This window comes from Recurvomyces mirabilis, assembly GCF_035927965.1.
Source record: "Recurvomyces mirabilis strain CCFEE 5264 chromosome Unknown scaffold_12, whole genome shotgun sequence".
NCBI lineage: Eukaryota > Fungi > Ascomycota > Dothideomycetes > Mycosphaerellales > Teratosphaeriaceae > Recurvomyces > Recurvomyces mirabilis.
The window spans coordinates 286713-308801 of record NW_027041946.1 but is presented as its reverse complement, the minus strand read 5'-3'; the positions used below and the strand labels follow the sequence as shown (position 1 = coordinate 308801).

General features: G+C 53.0%; 8 protein-coding genes across 8 annotated transcripts; 5 read left to right on the top strand and 3 right to left on the bottom strand.

Moving 5' to 3' along the window:
* Positions 1 to 36: 36 nt before the first annotated feature.
* Positions 37 to 1178, bottom strand: LTS14_005131 (uncharacterized protein; the record flags this gene model as incomplete). Its single annotated transcript, XM_064837830.1, has 2 exons — positions 37 to 786; positions 837 to 1178. The coding sequence occupies 2 exons, from the start codon at positions 1176 to 1178 to the stop codon at positions 37 to 39; spliced, it is 1092 nt and encodes a 363-aa protein (XP_064694534.1).
* Positions 1179 to 1879: 701 nt separating this feature from the next.
* LTS14_005130 (uncharacterized protein) lies at positions 1880 to 2822 on the bottom strand (the record flags this gene model as incomplete). Its single annotated transcript, XM_064837829.1, has 2 exons — positions 1880 to 2135; positions 2170 to 2822. 2 exons carry the CDS (start codon positions 2820 to 2822, stop codon positions 1880 to 1882), a joined length of 909 nt encoding a protein of 302 aa, XP_064694533.1.
* Positions 2823 to 4300: 1478 nt separating this feature from the next.
* LTS14_005129 (uncharacterized protein) lies at positions 4301 to 5275 on the top strand (the record flags this gene model as incomplete). The annotated part of the gene is made up of 1 exon (XM_064837828.1): positions 4301 to 5275. One exon carries the CDS (start codon positions 4301 to 4303, stop codon positions 5273 to 5275), a length of 975 nt encoding a protein of 324 aa, XP_064694532.1.
* A 1145-nt stretch (positions 5276 to 6420) lies between these two features.
* GPA2 (Guanine nucleotide-binding protein alpha-2 subunit) lies at positions 6421 to 7655 on the top strand (the record flags this gene model as incomplete). The annotated part of the gene is made up of 4 exons (XM_064837827.1): positions 6421 to 6547; positions 6613 to 7087; positions 7135 to 7503; positions 7556 to 7655. The coding sequence occupies 4 exons, from the start codon at positions 6421 to 6423 to the stop codon at positions 7653 to 7655; spliced, it is 1071 nt and encodes a 356-aa protein (XP_064694531.1).
* A 1347-nt stretch (positions 7656 to 9002) lies between these two features.
* Positions 9003 to 11746, top strand: LTS14_005127 (uncharacterized protein; the record flags this gene model as incomplete). Its single annotated transcript, XM_064837826.1, has 2 exons — positions 9003 to 10490; positions 10547 to 11746. 2 exons carry the CDS (start codon positions 9003 to 9005, stop codon positions 11744 to 11746), a joined length of 2688 nt encoding a protein of 895 aa, XP_064694530.1.
* Positions 11747 to 12214: 468 nt separating this feature from the next.
* On the bottom strand, positions 12215 to 13328 carry GZF3 (GATA zinc finger protein 3; the record flags this gene model as incomplete). Its single annotated transcript, XM_064837825.1, has 2 exons — positions 12215 to 13129; positions 13269 to 13328. 2 exons carry the CDS (start codon positions 13326 to 13328, stop codon positions 12215 to 12217), a joined length of 975 nt encoding a protein of 324 aa, XP_064694529.1.
* A 1216-nt stretch (positions 13329 to 14544) lies between these two features.
* On the top strand, positions 14545 to 16917 carry lsb6 (Phosphatidylinositol 4-kinase LSB6; the record flags this gene model as incomplete). The annotated part of the gene is made up of 1 exon (XM_064837824.1): positions 14545 to 16917. The coding sequence occupies one exon, from the start codon at positions 14545 to 14547 to the stop codon at positions 16915 to 16917; it is 2373 nt and encodes a 790-aa protein (XP_064694528.1).
* Positions 16918 to 17813: 896 nt separating this feature from the next.
* On the top strand, positions 17814 to 21617 carry LTS14_005124 (uncharacterized protein; the record flags this gene model as incomplete). The annotated part of the gene is made up of 1 exon (XM_064837823.1): positions 17814 to 21617. One exon carries the CDS (start codon positions 17814 to 17816, stop codon positions 21615 to 21617), a length of 3804 nt encoding a protein of 1267 aa, XP_064694527.1.
* Between the last annotated feature and the right edge of the window lie 472 nt (positions 21618 to 22089).

The window sequence follows — 22089 nt, the reverse complement described above, 5'->3', positions numbered from 1 at the left end:
AACTGTCCCGACCGGAGCTCGGTGCCATTGTGCGTTCTATACCAAGGTACACCCATGATCTTGTTGCAACTTCACCAGTACTTCGTGGTCCACCTTGCTTACATTGTCCGACAGTATTGGCAGGCTATGTTTCTGACCAAGCCTGCTCAACAGCTCAACCACTCCGCCACCGTTCGCGAAAGCATACATTTTGCTAAAGCGAGACATTGTCGAAAATCTGAAATTCGTGCCTTTCGGTACGTAAATCACATCTCCTGCAGATAAATTGGAGGAGGTATGTGATTCGAGATGAAACTCAACAGCTCCTTGTGTGACCATGAAAGCGTGGTGTACTGCGTCGAAGCGAATTGATTTTTCCTTGCCTGCGAAGATGCTTGCCTCTTGATGCTGGCATGATGCTTCGATACTCCCGATGGCGAACTTGCCATACGATTCAGCCGTGGTAACAAGGGGTCTGGATACTGTTCCTCCGACTTCGTAAGCTGGCCCTGTGGCATTCTTCAGAAAATATGGTTCTGGTATGCCGGGCAATCGATTGTCGCCGGACTGCCATGCTTGCGGTTCGAACTGCTTATGCTGCGGACATGGCACCATATCGAACTGCTCAGCTGCCTGCTTAAGACGTGGCAGCAGTACCTCGAAGAAATTGCGTTCGTCCTGCATCGGCCACATTGGTCCTGAGTACGGCTCCCCGATGAAGCGGAAGAACTCCTCCCAGCCTCCAGGCACAATCAAGCCCGCGAATTCAGAGTGTGGACCCAGAACTTGGTACTGATGTATCGTCCCCTAATCAATGTTCAGAAATAAGCCTCACGTGGGAAGTAAAGATGACTTACGGGCGGCACGGATGCAAAATCGCCCGAAGTCATGATTCGGCACTGATCTCCAGCCCAGACATTGACTTCTCCAGCAAGACATAAGAAAACATCATGAGCTTCTCGGTGATAGTGAAATCCTATAGGATCGCTTTGACTGCCTCCGCTGGCCACCATGGCAAAGGCATTCTCACTCTCCTTACCAGTGACCAGAAGTCGGGTTGCTGATTTCGATAGCGGGATGTATATGATTTCTCCATCTTGAGACGAGATCACGTATGGCTTGCCAGGAGCACCAGGAGGCAGTTGTCGTGGTTCTAGTGATTGAGTATGATCAACAGAGCCGTTCGTCGTGAATTCCATCGTGAGGTATGTTCTTGGGCGCGACTACGATCACTAAAGCCTTTTCGTAGGATGTAGACATCTCGGTGGGCGACGACGGTCTTATACTATCGATTCAGCTTGAAACCCCCTACTCAGTCAATGACCAATAGTACCTTGCTAAGACAATACAATTCACGGAAGTCGGTGGCGGTGCGTCGTTCGTCGTGGTAACCTCTCGGATGTGCGGGCGAAGCCCTAACCGCCCCTCGAACAGACGCATGGCTCGCGGCGGTCCAGGCATTTCTGTTCGGCATTTCGTGTTCCGCGATGGAATGCTACCTACGATACTAAGACCTCATGTCGCTTCCATCGCTAGCCGGATATGTGACCGTGATGTGTGGCACGTGTTGAATGTGAGGATAGCAGTGTGCTGTCTGCATATCTCACCGCACCACTGACAAGCAGCCGCTCTCGCAAGAAGCATCTAAATTGATATATTCTGAATCATGGGGAGCAGAGTCGCTACTACTGTGCGTGTAGGCCTGCGGAAGCCTGAGGGCGATTCTGTGTCAGTCGTGAAGCGACGATGGGCAATGACGGTGATACCGACTGATGGTCAGCAGCAGCAATATGAAAATGGAGCGACGCCATGGCCGTGACAATGTACTGGGTACTGGATTATGGACATACTATATACTTTTAGGGAGCCGGGCGGCGCTTCGAGGGGACGATGGCACTCCTTAGGTCTCGTGGTAAATGTTGCTTTGGGACTTGGTGACAAGCGCATTCGGATTATTCGGCAATTGTCGAGGTAACGAATTCACGAGCAGGTGCATCAGGCTGATCAGGCAGGTGAGGGTCCCATCGATGCCAGAAGAGCAAGAGGTGCGATCGGCGCTTGGCGATACGTACGCAAGAAGTCGCATTGGGCTGCTCCATCGCCAGCAGTTGTTGCTTTGGGAGTGGTCGAAACGGAGACCAGATGCGCATAGGACTCTGTACAACATGAAGTGCATCAGAACACGCCTACTTCTTCCTCAACACGACCATCCTCGCCATAGCTTGGTCGGCCTTCCTGTAGTCGTCGAGCTTTGTGCTGAGAACCTCAACGGCACCTTCATTGCCAAGTCGCTTCACTTCGGCAGCAAATCCTTCAGTCTCCCAAATATTGTCAAGGACGGTAGCCACGAACAAGCCTCCGGACTTGAGCACTCGAAGGAGCTCTAGAAATGCAGGGTCGGGTCCGACGTGGCCAGTGGTGAACGTGCCGACACAGGTCACGACATCGTACTTGCCGTCTGGCAGTTGAACCCGCTTGGTGAGATCTGCCGGTGCTAGGGTACGATACTTGCCAGTCTTCTCGGCGACGCTAAGCATACCCGGTGACAGGTCAATGCCATCAACGATTCGTGCACCCTGCTTTGCAAGTTGGACGCCGCAGAGCCCTGTGCCGCAGCCAGCATCCAGGATTTCGCCGTCGATTTTGCCACCAGCGTGCAACACGCAAGCTACAGTCTTTTCTGGGCCACAATACTCAGTTGACGTGCCCATGACGTCCTCATCGTAGGTGATAGCCCACGTATCGTAGAGCTTGATGTGGTCTTCGGGGGTCTTAAGGTCGTATGCTCGGTGGCGATGGTCGGAGAGGTCCCAGCCAGGGCCTGACTGAACTGCGGCTGCCATTGCGAATAATTTGAGGAGTTGATTGTAATTGAAAAGATAAAATCGACGTAAAAACGTGCTGGATATAGGAGTTCGGAGCTCAGGGCACTCGTCGCAAAGGCCTGGCACTTATACCTTGTCATTGCCATTCCAAATGACCTATTATTGGGTGACTTCATTGCGATCGTCCGAGGCACTCCGCACTCGTGCTGCGTACGAAGCTGTGGATAATACTGATTTGAGGCCAGGTTTGCGGTAGTTGCGTGAAATCTGCGCAGCTGAAGGTAACGACCAGGACAGCAAGATCGAGCGGTATCTGGTCGAAGACATGTGTCTTTTCCTATTGACCCGAGAAAAGGCGGTTCTCAAGGAACTCATCAAGACTCGACTCACCGGATACTTCTATGTTATGGTCTATACAGGGCTTTATGACAGTCGTTGTCTGGCCGGAGAAGGAGGAAGTCGTGAGAAAGGCAGCGTCTTGGCGTGTCCTATTCATTGGATGGTTGAATCACGCAATGGGGTCGGACGTGGAGTCCGGTAGGTACCTGGTGACCTCCCTGCTCTCGGTCGTGTTTGAGCTCCCGTCCTATCCGCAACTCACGTGTGTGCGAGCCCATTTGAGAGGCGCAGTCCAAACGTGTTGTGTGGACCCGCTTGCGCAAATGCCGTGGCATCAACCCTATGAAGTCGAGATTGTCGTCCGGTGTAGGAGCAGAGGTCTGACGTGACGTATGCCAAGCAGTTGCTGTACCTCGAGGTGAAGTTGGGATCTCGCAGCATCCTTCATTGCCTCTCTTCCAGATTTCAATTGCTTCGATCTTGATCACGTTGAATGTGCGTAGCAACGAGTCATCAATTGTAAGCGACTTCGTCTCGTTGGGATCTGGAACTGCCACCCAGAGAGCTCAAACCCGACATCAATCCGTTCGAAGTCGTTAGATGCTAGACTTGAAAACCTTCGATCTGCCAGTATATAATTCGAAGAGCTGATGACGGAGGTGCACGACGATGGAGGCTCGAGAGCTATATATGAGGCGCTTTAAACTACGCCCTTATCTGATCACCAAACATGAGGAGAAACGACCCAAGATAGGGCAATCAGTCCATAGGTGACGGCTACAATCATCGTCCGTCGATCATCCTTTCTATCTTTGATGACCTTCAAGCCTCTACCCTTCATGTAGAGTGATCAAGACGATCATATGCAGACCATACATTGAACCCTCGATCGTGCTTGACCATTCTTGTTATATGGTATGGAGGATTCGTATCAGGTTGCTGCAGTGTCATTATTGAACGGCAGACAGCTCTGCCGTGCTCTCCAACCGGCCCCCACTATCTTCCGACCTTCTCCATCTTTCCCTATACCATAACTACACTCGTTCTTTGCTGTTCGTCTTGGCAGGACTTGATTACTACGCCTTGCTCTGCGTAGCAACATTACGATCAACAGAGTTTCCTCAAACATCCCGGCTTTGTACCTCACATCAACGACCATGGACCAATTACCACCCCTCGGCAAATCCATACAAGACATCGTCCTCCCAACCTTCAAAATCTACAGCCCACTACTACAGATAAACGCCGACTTCATCCGATCCTGTCGAAGAGCAACGTTCACATACGGCGACCACGAACGGCAGAAACTCGATGTCTACTTCGCACCTGAACCTGCAGTGATCAATGGCCGACGACCAGTCCTCATGTTCGAGTATGGCGGTGGTCTTGTCCAAGGCAGCAAATCACTGCCCGCCTTCCCGGACGATCTTGTGCATGCCAACGTCGGCGCGTACTTCGCCTTGAAGCACGGCTATAGTGTGGTGATTGCGGACTACAGACTCATGTCTCACGGCGCCAAATTCCCTTCCGGCGGCGAGGATCTTGCAAAGGCTGTCGAGTCAATAGTCGAGAACGAGTCCGGGTCTGGGACAGAGCCGATCGATCTGTTCATGATGGGGAATTCTGCTGGTGGGATTCATCTCTCGACTTTCTTGCTACATCCAGACTTCGTGGAGACGAGACGGAAGGTGTTAAGTGGCAACGGGACGCGGCTGAGAGGAGCTGTATTCCTATCAGTACCTTTCCACTTCGACTCTGCTCATCCCGAGCGCGCGAAGACGCTTCAGGCATACTTTGGCGACTATAACGCAAATTCACCGCTGGGTATACTCAAGTCAGCTTGCAAAAAGAACATGCCACCGGACTTCGTAAAAGCTGGTGCTAGAGTATTGGTGCTTGATGCCGAGCTCGATCCGGAAGACGAGATCCTGAAGCCACGAGATGCGTTTGTGGAAGAGTGGCTACGGAGTGCCGATCCTACAATGCGTGGTGCGCTAGCTGTCGACCAAATGCCCAGACACAACCATATCAGTCCTTTCGTCAGCTTGGGCACGGGTATTGAGCAGGAAGAGGCATTTGGCGCGCAAGTGGTGGCGTACTTCGACAATATCAGGAAGTTCGCGCCGTTGTAGACCATATTATGACGTCTCCTAGCTCACAAGATCTGACAGGATCCGTGGCTGGCAGTAATTGTGACATCTGAGGGGGCCGTGGGTGCTTCCAGACATTCAAGGTGCTTCATACTAGTGAACTTATTGCCCTCGTGGCGAGAATGTGACTGCAGTAGACGACCGCGTTCAGTCTGCATCACTCCAAGCAAGAAATTCTCCCAGCGCTCAGGCTGAAAGGAAGTCCCGCATGTATCTGACCGACCGAGGAAGTGATCTTGCAATACTGCTTTTGCCTGCCGGTGAGTTTGTCGTCTGCGGGGTTTGAATTGCTGTGTTTGTAGATCTCACGGAGCCGTGGCCGGGCAGCGTCTTTATTATGGACATACGTGGGCGTGATGATGTTGCAGACGCATGGGACACATGAAGTTGGATGCATGAAATGGAGTGTTATTAATTGGGTAGCAGTCTAGGACGGACGTGGGCCGTTTTGAGATAGATCTGTATATTGGATTTCCAGGTCCTCGGGAGAGCATTCCAGTGGCTGACGAAGCTTCGACGCTCGCTTGTTGTGATGTTCGACATGGAATCAGGAGCCCAGATCCTTCTCATCGCCTATGTAATCAGCCTGACTAGGTCGACGTTGACCCAGGTTTGACCTTTCCTTACTATCTTGTCCATATGACACTGAATACATGCTATATATGCGTCTTTGAAAAGGCGTTGCGGAAGACTATTTCGAGCAGCTCAAGTGAGATCATCGTGCCCTCGTGGCGCGGGAGCTTTGGGCCGCAGTAACTAGGTCTACAGTGCTGCATTCCACACCTTGCGCGCGATACGTGCTTGCGACGGCCTACCTCAACTTCACCTGTGGCTTCACGTGCGCGAACCCGACCAGCGAAGCAAGCCGCAGCTGGCCGACGATAAAGCATTGTGTGCACAGCTCCGCAACAGCGCACAGCGAAGCTGGGATCACGAGCCGCTCGCTCATAACTAGGAGATACCTTACACTACCTCCCATCCAGCCATACCCACCTGGTCCTAGAAACGACGACATCTCTGAAACCTGCATGTTTACATCACGATTGTGCTATTCTGGACTGTAGCTGCCGGTTTGGTCGCTCACTCGCGAAGAGGCGCCCGCGCGCTCGACCGGAGCTGACAGGACGATGGGTGCCTGCGTGAGCAGTGGCAGCAACGAGGAAGGAGATCAGAAGAAGCGGAGTCAGGCGATCGATCGGACACTAGAGGAGGACTCGAAGAAGCTACGGCGAGAATGCAAGATTCTGCTATTAGGTAAGCTTGGCGAGACAGCAGGTGAGGTTGCGGAACGTGTAGGCACCTACTGACTTCACGTGTAGGTTCTGGCGAGAGCGGGAAGAGCACGATAGTGAAGCAGATGAAGATCATACATCAGAATGGCTACTCACGGGACGAGCTGGCCATGTACCGGCATACCATCTACAAGAACCTGGTGGACTGCGCAAAGGCGCTGATAGGCGCGATGCGACAGTTCGAGGTCGAGGTAGAAGACCCCGCGAACCGAGAACGATGCGAGTATATCATGGAGTACGCAGTAGACCCAGATCCACAGCAAGCCTTGGATCCGAGGATAGGCGAGGCCGTATCACATCTGTGGAAGGATCCGTGTATAAGCAAAGTCTTGGAGCACCAGAATGAGTTCTATCTCATGGACTCCGCGCCATACTTCTTCGACGAGGTAGAGCGAATATCGACACCGGACTTTGAGCCCACAGAGGCGGATGTGCTGAGAGCGCGAACAAAGACGACTGGTATCTACGAGACCCGGTTTCAGATGCAGCAACTCAGTATACAGTAAGTCTTGCCACTGACAACACATGCATAAGCTGACTTCTGTACAGCATGTTCGATGTTGGTGGCCAAAGGAGTGAACGGAAGAAGTGGATACACTGCTTCGAGAACGTCACATCAATCATCTTCTGCGTGGCGTTGAGCGAGTACGACCAGGTCTTACTGGAGGAGAGCAGCCAAAACCGTATGATGGAATCGCTGGTTCTCTTCGACTCCGTGGTCAATTCGAGATGGTTCATGCGGACTTCCATTATCTTGTTTCTGAACAAAGTCGACTTGTTCCGGGCCAAGCTTAAGAAATCGCCACTCGCCAACTACTTCCCGGACTACTCTGGAGGCGATGATGTCAATCGAGCAGCGAAATATTTGCTGTGGAGATTCAACCAGGTGAACAGGGCACATCTCAACCTTTATCCTCAGTAAGCACATCTCTTGGATGATCCTGTAGGTAAGTCACGCTAACAGATATAGTTTGACACAAGCGACCGACACCTCGAACATTCGACTAGTCTTCGCCGCTGTCAAGGAGACGATACTGCAGAACGCTCTCAAGGACTCCGGTATACTCTGATCACAAATCCACCAAAGGTCGACCAGATCACGAGTTACTCTCTCCTACTGTCCACCTCCTTTGTCCTTTTCGGGAGTAGCAAGGGGTTCAGGAGTTTGCGAGGCGCGCCTGTAGCGCCCAATGAGCGGAATTACTTCGATGAGCGATCTCTGGACACCATTTGAATGACATTTCTTTGTACGAAAAAGTGGCAGGGGAACTTTTATCTTATTTTATCAGCCGTGTGTCTCTCACTTAGCATGGCGTTATCATCTGTTTGGCACTATGTTTGCAGGTTATGGGAGAGGGGAAGCTGCATGGCTAGGATGGAGAGGGACGCAGGAAGAGTGACGTAGGGTGGGCAAGCTGCGTTTGCTACACTTAGCAATTGGCAGAGGGGAAGGCGAGCGTGCGGTGATTATGAAGTATCTGCTACGATTGCTTTTCTTACAGAGAGACCTACTATTGCTACTACGATACTAGTCACTAGCTATTGCTGAGATCGATGGGGCTCTAGCCTGACGTTGGATAATGCAGGCTGGAGGAACAGCGGCCTGGTAATGAAAGCTCGAACATCAACTTTCCATGCCTCCCGGTCTTGTCTCTTACTGCTGTTCACCAGCTCTTTAATATCCCATGATGTACGATGTGGCCACGATCAAAGAAGATGTGGTAGTACAGTCCTCCGCCCAAACGGGGTACCTGCAGAACCGAAACGGCGCTAGCGCACCGTGCGCTTTGACAGCGAACGTTGTTTGGTTTGGTTCGGTGAAAGACGCCTCTTCATGCAACAGGTCGCTGGTAGGTATGCCACTCTACATCGCGACCCATCATCCGTCGGGTCTGTTGATGGCCGACTGCCTCATATAAGATGCGTGCCTGCTTCCGTCGATGAAACGGCAGTGAATTCACGTGGGCGTACCTGAGCCGCACTTTGCCGTGCGGTTGATACAGCATGCATATGCATACAATTGCAAGGTAAAGTATCGACGGATTCCTTGTTTGACTACGATTCCTCGGTCACGGACAGCTCGACACCGCATCACCTATACTTCTGACCGTCTCGTCGTACAGCGGCAAAACGGCAATTTGCTTCACACTGGCAGCGGGCCACTCGCGCAACAGTCACACAAAGCCACATCCACGGTACCAACAGCCAGTTTTGACGTTCTAGGACTTATGTGACAACGTGCTGCGCCGCAGCGTCACGATACTTCTAATGAGATTCTCACAGTCACTACCGGACCAAACTTTTCACTCTGTAACTTCATGACTGCCCTTCGTGCTTTCCTCTTCCGACTGGGCCATGGACCGCTTTGAAAAGTATCTTCCTCATGACCCCTCTGACATCAAAGCATTCGCAATTCCATGGACTCCTCACTCAGTATCAAGTCATGGCCAGTCAAAGACATAGTCTACGTCGGCATAGTCGGCACGGTCATGGCCGCCGCCCTTCTCGAATGGATCCTCTGGCTACTGGCATTCCTCTACTGTCTCTGCAAAGTCTTTCAGAAAGCAGACAAAGGCATGCGCTGGAGCACCCGGATCTTGGCAGTCGTCAACATGGTCTTCTTCATAGCTATGCGCTGTGTCTTTCTTCCCGTCATGCTGGTTACACTGCCATTGCCGCCCCAGATCACGCAGTGCTTCCCACCTGATGTGGTGGATGTGTTACAGCTGTTTGCTTTCTGGGCTTTCGCAGGGTTGTTGACCGTGCCGTGGCTGTTTTGTGTATACTCGCTCATCACGCATGATGTGGGACGAACGAGGAAGGTCAAGACGGTCTTGGACGAGTATACGGCGCCAAAGGTCGTGATTATCATGCCATGCTACAATGAGCAGCCAGATGTGCTGCTCAGAACAGTCGACAGTATCGTGGACTGCGAATACCCGCCATCATGCATGCACGTCTTCCTTTCGTTCGACGGCGACAAGGAGAATGATCTCTACACCGGCACAATCGAGAAGCTCGGTGTACCACTGACGCTTGACACCTATCCCAAAAGTATCGATATATCATATCGCAACTGCAGGGTCACCGTAAGTAGGTTCCCGCATGGTGGCAAACGGAGCTGCCAGAAGAAGACTTTCAAGCTCATCGACCGTATATATGCCGAGTACCTGCGGCGGAACGACAATCTCTTCCTCCTCTTCATCGACTCCGACTGCATCCTAGACCGCGTCTGCATCCAAAACTTCATGTACGAAATGGAATTGCGCCCCACCACCTCAAAAACCAAGCCCATGCTAGCCATGACGGGCGTGATAACCTCCACAACGCCAAAGAACACCATCATCACTCTCCTCCAAGACATGGAATACATCCACGGCCAACTCTTCGAGCGCTCCGTCGAAAGCACGTGTGGCGCCGTGACCTGTCTCCCCGGCGCCCTGACGATGCTACGCTTCTCCGCCTTCCGCAAAATGGCTAAGTACTATTTTGCCGACAAAGCAGAACAATGCAATGATCTCTTCGACTACTGGAAGTGCCACTTGGGTGAGGATAGGTGGCTCACTCACCTGTTCATGGTTGGAGCGAAGGAGAGGTATCAGATTCAGATGAATACGGGGGCGTTCTGTAAGACTGAGGCGGTGCAGGATTTTCGGAATTTGCTGAAGCAGAGAAGGAGGTGGTTCTTGGGGTTTATTACGAATGAGGTTTGCATGCTTACGGATTGGAGACTGTGGAGGCGGTATCCATTGTTGCTTCTTATCAGGATGGCGCAGAATACCATCAGGACGACTGCGTTGCTGTTCTTCATTATGGTCATCTCGATCATGACGACAGAGCAGAAGGTGGCGAACCTGCCTTATGGATTCATTGCGGTATCTCTTGGCCTCAATTGGCTCCTAATGGTAAGCTATAATCCCATGTTTGAGTCGTCGACCGGAGAAAGCTAATATGATTGCAGATCTTCTTCGGTCTCAAACTGGGCCGCTACAAAGTCATGCTCTACCCGCTAATGTTCGTCCTCAATCCATTTATGAACTGGCTGTACATGACTTATGGCATCTTCACCTCCGCCCAGCGTACTTGGGGCGGCCCACGTGCCGACGCTGGAGTCGCGGATAAAGATACTAGCCCCGCCCAGGTCATCGAGCACGCTAAGGCTATGGGTGATGAGCTCAATGTCGTGCCAGAGAGCTTCCGGCCTGCCCTGGAGGCGAAGGCTAGGGACAGAGGCATGCCTGGTCAAGCGCCATTACTGCCAGGCTTCGACATATATGGGCGTTTTGCGCCAGCCGAGATGCTCCCTGGGGGCTGGTATCGACATGGCAATAACTCGGTCCAGCTTGAGCGTGCTCCTTGGGCGATTGAGGAGAATATGCCATATGCGCACCGTGGATATACCGGACGAGATAGCTTCGACTCGATACAATCAGATACCTCGATCTTCGTGCCGAAGAGAGTGGAGAGCATCTTTGACGATCCTAGGGACGCTCTAGCATACCATGCGCGAAGGGAACAACAACGGCCACCAGGTGGCGCACATCTGGAGAACGCTGGTGCCTTTGAGATGGGTCCCTACCAAAGCCTCGTGCAAGGCCGTCGAGCTTCCTTCGACTCGATAGATTCAGTGCCGCTGCACTTCAACATTCCTCCACCCCCACGGCAACAAACATCAGGGTTCCGGCCATCTAAGCCTCGAGGCCGCAGCCCCGGCCCATCAGAAATCCCACGACTTGGGCCACTTCCTCCGCTGACACCCCTCACGATCCCGAGCTCAGCCTACCACCGCCCACGCCTAGCAAAGGCCGAAAGCAGTCCAGGCAGCATCACAAACATCGGCCGATCCCCTCTAGCTCGCAAGAGCTTCACACGACTAGCCAGCCCGCCATTGTCAAACAGACCACCAGCTCAGATCCCAGCTCTGCCTTTAAACGCCACGACGATCGTACAACAGCACGAACAACAGCGCGAGCCGGACGAGCCTGGAGAGCCAATGTCCGCCACCGAAGTCTTGGCGTTAGAGAGGGAGTCAGCTAGACGAGCTTCGAAGGAAGCTGAGAGGAGAGGGAGGAGAGGAAGATCGATGGATAGTGAGATGGAGAGACGACGGCCGAGGAAATTGAGTAAGCGGCCTCGAGGTAGCAGTCGGTCGGGGGAGTAGGGTGTTGTTCTCAATTTCTACCGTTCCCACAGCCATGGCTACAGGTACTGGAATGACCACGAGGGGTTGATTGGGTGGACAGGTCTGCTTGCTTGTTTGTTCGCTCACATCAGGAACCATATGTAGATGATAGATTTAGCACAGAGGAAACCGAAGCAGAGGCAACGACAAACGGGCACAAGACGGGGTGGAGAGCATTGATTATACTTTGAACATTACTGCTTTTTGTGCAATTGCATATCTGCTTTGCAAGGAACGCGTAGGGTGGTATCTCGATAAAAGCAATACAATACGACACGTCCCAACAGCGCCACTTTTGCGCCTACTTTTGTCTTCGCCTTTGATTTCCCCATCATAGACTCGATCGCCGATATTGGTGCTGTATGTAAAGCTGGCTGCGTGGATTCTGCCTTCCTCTCATCTCCATGTCATTTCATGTCTTGTCCTTATGCCTACGAAGCACGCCGGTCAAGGCAGCATGAAATTGCTCGATCGTGGCGGTGGTTCGGGGTATGCGATACCCTCTGGCATGCCATTGACTCCACGCTCGTCGTGGTCCTGCTCCGTCAACGACTCTCCGTTCGACAACCTCGGCCGTTTCCTACCGTCTGTGTTGTTCTCCTCCTCCTCGCTCGCCTTCGCCGGTCTCTTCCTCAGCTCCGCGATCCTTCTCCCCGCATCTTCCAGCTCTGATCTGAGTCTCGCGATCTCCTCGTCCTTGACCTTTTCCGCCCTCCGAGCTTCCTGCTCACTATTCTCCAGTTCCGCGACTCTACCACGGAACAGGCCGTTGATGACTTCTAGCTCGCTGACTCGTGTTCGAAGATCGCGATTTTGTTGTACGATTTGATCGTGTGTCTGTGGTGTGTCCAGCTGGCTGCTCGGTCCGTTCAGCGATAATGACGAAGGCGAGGGTTGTCGGAATGTCGTTGTTAGGGATGGCGAGTGATACTCGGGAGCGAGACTCACGGTATCGAAGATGTGTTGTGGAGCAATGTTCGGGTCGTGCTGTCTCGGGGTGTGACTCCTCGATAATGACTGGCCAGTTGCTGTCAACCCATCGTGCCCGGGCAGATGATGAGCATGATTATGCAGACCCACACTCGCAGCATCTGGATGCGCTGCTGCCAGTCCACCGACATGGACTACTTGCTGATGATGCTGGAAGCCCGCCAAGCCATTACTACCATCGCCACTGTCCCTTTTCTTCCCCAATTGCGACGTCTTCACTCTATTGCGGCTCTTTATAACATCTGTCTTGAGGGATATCGGTCGTGGTCTGCCGTGAAGTTTGAGGAAGAGGCCGCAGGCATTGCAGAGGACGGCGCCGGCTTCATCGCGGCGCCACAGAGGGGTGGTGCTGGTGCCGCAATTGAGACAGACCTGACCGAGATCATGTTAGTCCTTTCTTGTCGCATTATTAGTGTGACCACCGAGGCATGATGGTTCGTATCTTATCGCGATAACGCGGACGATAACGAACTTGGGGTGAAAGTGGCGACGGAAGGGCGAATGAACTTACAGGCACACCTGGCTGTCCTCCTGGAGTAGCCATACTCGCATACTGTGGGGTTGCGTTCATGTTGGCGTTGCTCGGGGTGGAAGACCGGGTACTGTAATGCGACAAGAGGATCAGTTTCTCGCGCGAGGAATTCTTGGCATGCGATGCGATAAGAGAAAGCGCGCTAGCCATGCCATGCCATGCCATGCCTCGGAAGCAGCGAGCTTCTTCAAGCATTTCTCAAGCTGATTGTTACGGTATGTGAAGTGAGGCGTGCAGACGTACCTGACACTGCTGCCCGCCGTGCACGCAGCAGGAGCACTGGCTGCCAGGGCCGCCAAAGCAGACAAGGCAGGTGATGGGTGCGACGATGTCTCGGCGACGACACTTTCGTACGATCGTTTTCTCTCTACCCTCTCCTCTTCCTGCGATTGTCTTCTGGCTGGCTCTTGCCTCTGGTCTGGTGGAGGATGTATCGAGACAGATGGGTTGGACGATGGATTATAGCGGTAGGTTGGAGGTTGTGACGGTGCATGTGGCACTCGTCGAACTTCAGCCGCTGTTGTCTCGGCAAACGGTGAAGACCTCGTCGGGTGGAAGTGTTGTTGCACACTTGGGATGGCGAAGGAGAGCATTGGATTCGATCTGAGCTGATCTGGTCTGGTCTTGACTGCCTGAGATTGCCCTTGGCCGTCGACGCGTTGAGCTTCCGTATTCTCCTTACTGTCGTCTTCTTGTCGATGGGGCAGCAGGCAGCAATGCGTAGGAGCAAAATCAATATTACAGTAGTATACAATGATGCGAGATGGGGAATTGTAATGCAGAAGATCGCATTGCAATACAGCCAATGGCCCTCTCCAAAAACATTGGCGCACTGATAGGAGTTATCGTAACCTTGCATGCCGGAGCTCAGACCCGAAACGAGATGACTTGCATACGCTTCATTTCCCATTGACGGACAAGATCAAATTACTGTCTGAGAAGCTGATATTGTGTATAACGACAGCATCGTGGGAAATACAGCTTTGATGGCACCATTCTGTCTCGCCCGTGTCTTGATGTTGTGAACAAATGTCCAGCAACATCGTAGCTGAGTAGCTCCCCTTTCTGCAACCCAAGGTGCAGATGCATGATCGACACGCATGAGCCACACCCTCTCGGTCCCGCAGAGCCGCATGTCACAAGCTCCACGCGATGGAAAGCTAAAATCAAACGCCGGGCTGCTGCTGTAACTGCTTCAAGCATTATGGTCTGCAGACGACAGCGAGATCTCTTCCAACCAAAGTAACCACATATGATGCCTCGCCGGCCTCAGACCTCAGGCTACGCTCGAATAGCCCAAGCAGAAGAGGAAGAGGAAGAAGACGAGAACGCCTACTCCGACGACCCCGAACATGATGATTATCTCAAGCTCTCCTCCCAAGGACCGGAATATGCTCCCATACAACCTCCCCGTCGCGAGCGAATGCAATTGCCACCTGATGGGGTTCCCGGCTCATCATCACCCCATCGCATACCACGACGACGGCGAACAAACAGCGGAGTCGACATCAAAGCCATAAATGCCCGCCTAGAACGCTGGGCGGAGGAGATCAAGGAGCGATTCAAGATCAAGCGCGTCAAGGGCAAGAGTTCCGAGGACGAACACCTGGAGATCTACTCCTCCGTCTTCCAAGCCCCCGAAGGCATCCGTCCGGCAACCAAAGCAATGCTTGAGAACGACTCGAACGACGAATACATGCAAGGCCGACTTTCGAAACTCGAATTCGACGATATGGTCGAGAGTGTCCGGACGGCGATCGAGCTCAATGTCCATCCCTTGTTGATTTCGCAGGGTAGTAGTGGATCTTACTTTGCTCGGAACAGTGGAGGGAAGGTGCTTGGAGTCTTCAAACCGAAGGACGAGGAGCCGTATGCGAACAAGAATCCCAAATGGACGAAGTGGATACATCGGAATCTATTCCCTTTCGCATTTGGACGAGCGATGTTGATACCTAATCTGAGTTATGTCTCTGAAGCAGCGGCGTATGTTCTCGATTGCCAACTCCGGACAGGATTAGTTCCGTACACGGATGTGGTGGGTTTGAGCAGTAAAAGCTTTCATTACGATTATTTTGAACGGAGGGGATATTATAGGAAGGGTAAAGCGCTGCCGGAGAAGTTGGGCTCGTTTCAGGTGTTTTTGAAGGGGTATAAGGGCGCGACGGAGTTCTTGCGAGAACATCCTTGGCCGGATCAGAGCGTGGATGCGGCTGTGGAGGCGAGGAGGAGGAGGAGGAGGAAGAAGCGGAAGACGTGGGCGGAGAGCTGTAGGCCGGGAAGTGCAGAGGCTATCGATGTCGAAAGCGAGGATGAGGTATCTGGCCTTGCGGGGCGCGAGCAGAATAATACGCGACGAGGCGAGTTCTGGTCCGAGGAATTACAGCAGAGTTTTCGGGAAGAGTTGGAAAAATTGGTGATATTGGATTATATCATGCGGAATACGGATCGAGGGACGGATAATTGGATGATTAAAATTGATCGGGAAACCCAGCAAGCGCAGCTGGTCGTTGAGCCGCCGACGGAGGATGCGGATAAGGATTCGGGGTATAAGCGGCGGACGGAGAATATGACCACCTCTTCCACCAAATCTTCAGCAAATGCAGCGGTCCCGCATATAGGCGCCATAGACAACTCCCTGTCCTGGCCGTGGAAACATCCGGACGCTTGGCGTAGCTATCCGTTCGGTTGGCTCTTCCTTCCAGTCTCGCTTATCGGTCGGCCGTTCAGCGCCAAAACTCGATCTCATTTCCTACCTCTACTCTGCAGCAAAGACTGGTGGACCTCGACAGTTGTTCAACTGAGGCGTTGTTTCGAGAAAGACGCGGATTTTCAGGAGAAAATGTTCGCCCGGCAGATTGCCGTGATGAAGGGCCAGGCTTGGAATGTTGTCGAGTGTCTCAAGGAAGAAGGGTTGGCTGGTCCGTTGGAGCTGTGCAGGAGGGGGCGGGTGATGGTGTGGGATGATGTTGTTGAGGTTCCGGTGGAACGGCCGTTGGTGCGGGCTAGCGAGGAGATGAGACGACGGAACGGTGCTACGGTGGACGCTAGGAGGACTGTTGCTGCTGAGAACACCACGAGTATCAGGGAGGAGATGGACGAGGAAATGGACATCTCCGCCGCACGCGACGAGGAGACAGGCACTGGTGATCTACTCAATCTCTCGCCACCAAAACAGGCGGATGGAAAACCGAACCGTTTCAACTTATCCCGTGAGAACAGCAGCCCTGACATCCGACCACCGGACGCCCTTTCAAGCCCCCAAAAAGAGCTCTTCCCAGCCCCTCGCACCTCAACACCAATATCACGACCCGCGCACCTTCGTTCCGTCACCCACCAGCCCCCTTCCTCACCCCATCGCAGCCGCATGTCCCACGACATCCCGCGTCTAGCGTGGCAATCACCACAGGACTCACGGAAAAGCGGCGAGCAACGACGACGGCGGTTCTCGTTCGCTACTAGACGTGGGACGAACTATGGTGGCGAGTATGATGAGGATGAGGAGGATGATGAAGGGAATGGGGATCTAGGGTTCGCGGCTGTGGGTGGGAGGGAGGGGGTCAGGCGACGGGTGATTGTGGAGAGGTTGGAGGTCGTGAAGAGTAAGGCGCCGTTCTTTAGTTGGTGTTAGGGTTGTTTGTATGAGTGTGAGAATGCTGGATAGCGGTGGTGTTCTGGTTAGGAAGGTTACTATAGATTAGATGATACCCACGAGTTGTCTGTTTTACTAGATGAGCGCAAACGGAAACGTTTATCAACAGTCTTTTCACAGCGGCCGCTCCAGGCTGGCTCATGCTATCAATCTATCATGTTGTCAACTCGATATATTTCCTTCGCTGCCGCTGTTGATTGTCTTCCATATACTGTGGCGTCGCTAGCGTGGGATCATCCGGCGCTAGTGATTCGATCTACGCCACACATCCAGACATATGAACGCTCGACTGCGAACGCTATCGCAAAGATATCCACGCTTGGACAGTGTCCAGACTCCCTGGCGACGCTCCGGAATAGCGATCGCGTATTGCTGCCGGCACAGCAGCAGCCATCACGCAAATACCCCGCGACCATCGAAAATCAAGCACCAAGGCTTTGCCACCTCCCGGACTACCTAATGATAACCACACAGCCGGCAGAGCAAGTTTACGATTATCTCGAGAGGACATGCCGCCGCCATCTTTAGCGGCACAACTGCTGAATCCGAAAGCTGCTGCCAAGGCTGCAGAGAAGGAGAAGGCGCATAAGAAGAAGGCGCCGAATTACGGTACGTGAATCTTTCTTCGCTCACTTGCTCGGTGAGCAACCTCACTTGCAGATTTTGCGGTGAAATCCGCTATCCGGTTAGCTTCCGTTGCGGTCACATGCTTCAACAGCTGCCGTTTGTGACTGGTATAAGTGTCTGCTTTGAACTTGAAGTTGTGTTGATTGCACTCTTTGCAACCACAACTGGACCAGGACTTGGCTGGTCTGCTTCGACACATCCTCACGTAACAAGTACCGTCACTACATTGGCACTGGAGAGGCCTCACGATGGCGCCTTTTGGCTTTGGAGGAGGCCAGTGGTCGGACTGGAATCCCTTCTCGAACAACACAAGGCAACCACCACAGGGTCAGCGCCGCCCTCAGCCGTATGACGAGCAGTTCGTGCCGCAGCAGTTGCCGGCAGCGACCCAGTATAGCGACTCGCCCAATCGTCAGCTCATGGACCGTAACACGTTGAATGCGGCAAACTTCGACAACCAGAACACTCCCCCAATTGGCCCAAGCAAGCGAAATAATGGGCCGTACGGAGACGTCATATACAATTCCAGTACACACGGCTACAATTCGCATAATCTGGATGTGTTTGGTCAAGGTGCCGTCAACCCAAGCATCCGCCCTCCAACCACAATCAACCCACAGCACCTCCACCATTACCCGTCGCAGTATGTGCAGCAGCCAAGCATTCAACATGCTCGGCGCGAACGTACTCCAGAACAGAATCTCTACCAGGCACCTCAGACTTATGCTCACCCGCAGCAGCAGCACATTCCACAAGTGTACAATCTGACAAGCCTAGGTCCTGCACAGTCTCGCAAACCAGCACGTCTAACAACTCCGCCACGACAGGCCAGCAAGCCCATCAGTCCATCAACACCAACGAGTGCGCAGTCATCGACACCTAATGTCGTGACGCCAAGATGGCATGCACGAGATCTCTTGCCTGGTCGAGGCGTGAATGCCGCAGGTCCGACAAGTGCAGCTCTCACACAGGGTGTTGCGAAAGACAATCAGTCTGCCACCGGAGAAGCGCAAGACCAGGAAGATGTCGGCATGAGCCACTTCTTGGGCAACATTCATCGAATCACCAACCGTGGTGAAGCACCTCAGCAACGCAAACGCAAAACAGAATCTAATGGCGATGAAGAAGGCTCGCCGGAGCCAAAGAAGTCGAAATCTACCTTTCACGGCATCGCAAGTGGTGGGCAGCTTGGCAGACAGCTCAAGGAAGATCGGGAGAAAAAGGCTGCTGAGTCTGGGCCTGCAGCTGGAGCAATCGACTTGACCAATGATGACGAGGAGCTTGTTGTGACTGGAGAGAAGAAGATCCCGGAAAGAGGCAACGACGACAAGGAGATCTGTCTTGGTGTGATCCAAGGCAAGGCTTCTATCTCACGCATACCGAACTACTCGACGAAGGCATGCAAGGCTATCGGAGACGAGTCATGGCCGATGACAAAAGTCGAATATCGTCGTCAGCCTTCGCAGAACAGCCGCATCGAGTTGCTTGATCGTGGTGGAGGGAAGGTGGTCGGCTTTATCGACATGAAGCTTGCTTCCGCGCTTTGTCCGCTCCTTGATGGCCAAAGCAGACTCCGTGTAAGCATCCGTCTCCAGCCGTGGAAGCGCACGAAACACGCCCATACACCTGGTCAAGCGGTCTCCGAGTATGTTAATATCATAGTCATCTTGCACTGCCCGAGGAGGTTTGGGCTGCAGATCGGCAAGTTTCTGTCTCAAAGGCAAATCTTCCTCAACACTCCAGCGTCAGCAGGCATCTACGTGGGCTCCGAGATTGATGTACCGGGTCTTCGTCCCACGGGTATGGGACCTGGTGCGGGCGATCGCAGGCCGCAAACTCAGGCTATCGTCAAGGGTCGCACCCAGGAGGAGATGACGCGCGAGGCTGAAGTGCTTTTCGACAAGATCAGGCACGATGATCTTCCGCGCAGGCAAGCGAACGAAGACTTCATCAAGCAGCCTCTTATGGATCATCAGCAGCAAGCTCTTTCGTTCCTGTACGACCACGAGACGTACAACGATGATGACAAGATTGACGACTCGGCCTTCTCGTTGTGGAAGCCCAACGTTAACCATCGCGGCGATCGCACATGGGTGCATCACATCACCGATCAGGAAATCAGGCACAAACCTAAGCCAGTGAAAGGCGGTATTCTGGCAGATATGATGGGTTTGGGCAAGACCCTCAGCATTCTGGCTTTGATAGCGGAGACAGAGGCACAGGCAGAAGTCTTCGGTGAGACAGGGGCGCCTGCAGAACTTGAAGGTGTTGAGCGCAATGCCAGGACTACTTTGATCATCTGTCCGAAGTCCGTCATGTCCAATTGGGAGGAGCAGATTAGGGCGCATGTCAAGCGAGATATGTTCAGTTGGTACTTCTATCATGGCTCGAAGCGAAGCAGAGATATCGATGAGCTTGCCGAATACGACATCATCCTCACGACCTACGACACGGTCGCGGCGGACTCAAAGAGCAAGGCTGGCACTCTTGGTGCTATCAACTGGTTTCGTATCGTTCTTGACGAAGCACACACCATTCGTAATCAAACGACATACCAGGCGAAAGCTTGTATAGAGCTCTTAGCCGATCGTCGATGGGCTGTAACTGGGACACCAGTCCAGAATGGTCTGAACGATCTTGCTGCACTAATCAAGTTCTTGCGTGTCGAGCCGTTCAGCGACACACAGTCGTGGAACCAGTACATCCTCTCGCCACTAAAGAGCGGCAATGCCAATGCCATCGCGCATCTTCGTCTGCTAGTGGACGGCATCACGTTGCGCCGCATGAAAGACAAGATCGGTCTTCCGCATCGCAATGAGTACGAGGTGGTTCTTACACTACCGGACGAGGAGCGTAAGATCTACGAGCGCATCGCAAGCCAGTCCAGTCAACAAATGAGCCTCATGACCGGCGGCCACACACACCGTATGAAGGGCAAGGCATATGCCCACATGCTACGCCTTATCGATCGCATGCGTCGGTTCTGCGCACACGGCCTGGACATGTTCAATGACGAGGATCGAAAAGAGATCGAGGAGGGTATGAACGCGGATAATGCTATATCCATCATCGACCTGGGCGACGACCCAACACTAGGGCCATACGAGTTCATCTCACCAAAAGCTGCGCTCGAACATCTGCAGCTTATGATCGAGAGCAATAATGATCAGTGCGATCGTTGCGGCGAAATCTTGCTTGATCAAGACGACAAAGACCAGTTGGAGGGTGATTCCGACGAAGAAGGCGACAGTGATGACTTGATCGGCCACCTTACGTCTTGCTTTCATCTGCTTTGCCGCCAGTGCAAGACGCCCTACATCCAGGACGCAGAGAAGACGATGACTGCAGATAAGCGTCACACATGCGTACTTTGCCAGCAGTATCAGCGCTTCGGTCTGTTCGACTACTATCGTTCTGCACTTCGGGATCATATCGAAGACAAGAGACAGAGTGTAAAGAAGCGGCGTCAGCGTGCAGAGCAGCGTATGGAGAACTACGAGAAGCCATCAATCAAGGTTCAATGCCTGATTGAGGATCTACGCAAGGCTGAAGAGGAGACGAACAGGCTGCCTCCGGATGAGCCACCGATCCGCAGCGTCGTCTTCAGCCAGTGGACGTCCTACCTCGATCTCATCGAGCTTGCTCTGATCGAAGAAGGTATCGGCTTCGTACGACTCGACGGTACGATGACTGTCAAACAACGCAGTGCGGTTCTCACGCAATTCAAGACTCTAGCCACCACGACTGTCATCCTTGTCTCCATCAAAGCCGGTGGTCAAGGCCTGAACTTCACCCAAGCGAATCACGTCTACATGATGGAGCCGCAGTACAACCCTGGCGTTGAGCAGCAGGCAATTGATCGTGTTCATCGTCTCGGTCAGAAGCGCGAGGTGTTCATCAGCCATTATCTCATCAAGGACAGCATCGAGCAGAAGATCCAGGTTTTGCAGAAGAGGAAGGAGGATCTGGCGAGGTTGACGTTGGAGCGGAAGATGGACAAGGCGGAGAAGGCCAAGCAGAGGATTGATGATCTGAAGGATTTGTTCAGATAGGTGGTTGGGTTCTGAGAGACACAGACCGATGCATGGGGTGGGTCAGCGCGGAGAGAATTGGCGGGAAGCAGCGTGATGAAGTTCTGAGCGGTATTGATGAGTATCAACTGCGTCTGGCGTAGAATTCGAGCTCGGATTTTTATATCTACTGTACGTCAGTGCAAACTCAAGCCCACTACAGTCCCGTCCTTCGCTGTATGGCAGATGGTACGAAAGGATACAAAAGACTTCGCCTTTCACACAATCTCGTCACTTCGTGCGTTTGCATTTGCCATATGCGGTCTCGGAGCTGGCGGTGCCGTGATCCACCAGTTTGGTTCGGAAGCGAGAGTGCATTTGTGGTACCACGATTCTCACTGACATCGCCTTCGACATAGGCTAGCAACAAGGCCATCGTACGTCTGGAAAGATCTTCCGCTCTTACGAAAGCAGATCGGCGCTTAACCATGTCCCGATTTGCGCTCTGACAGGC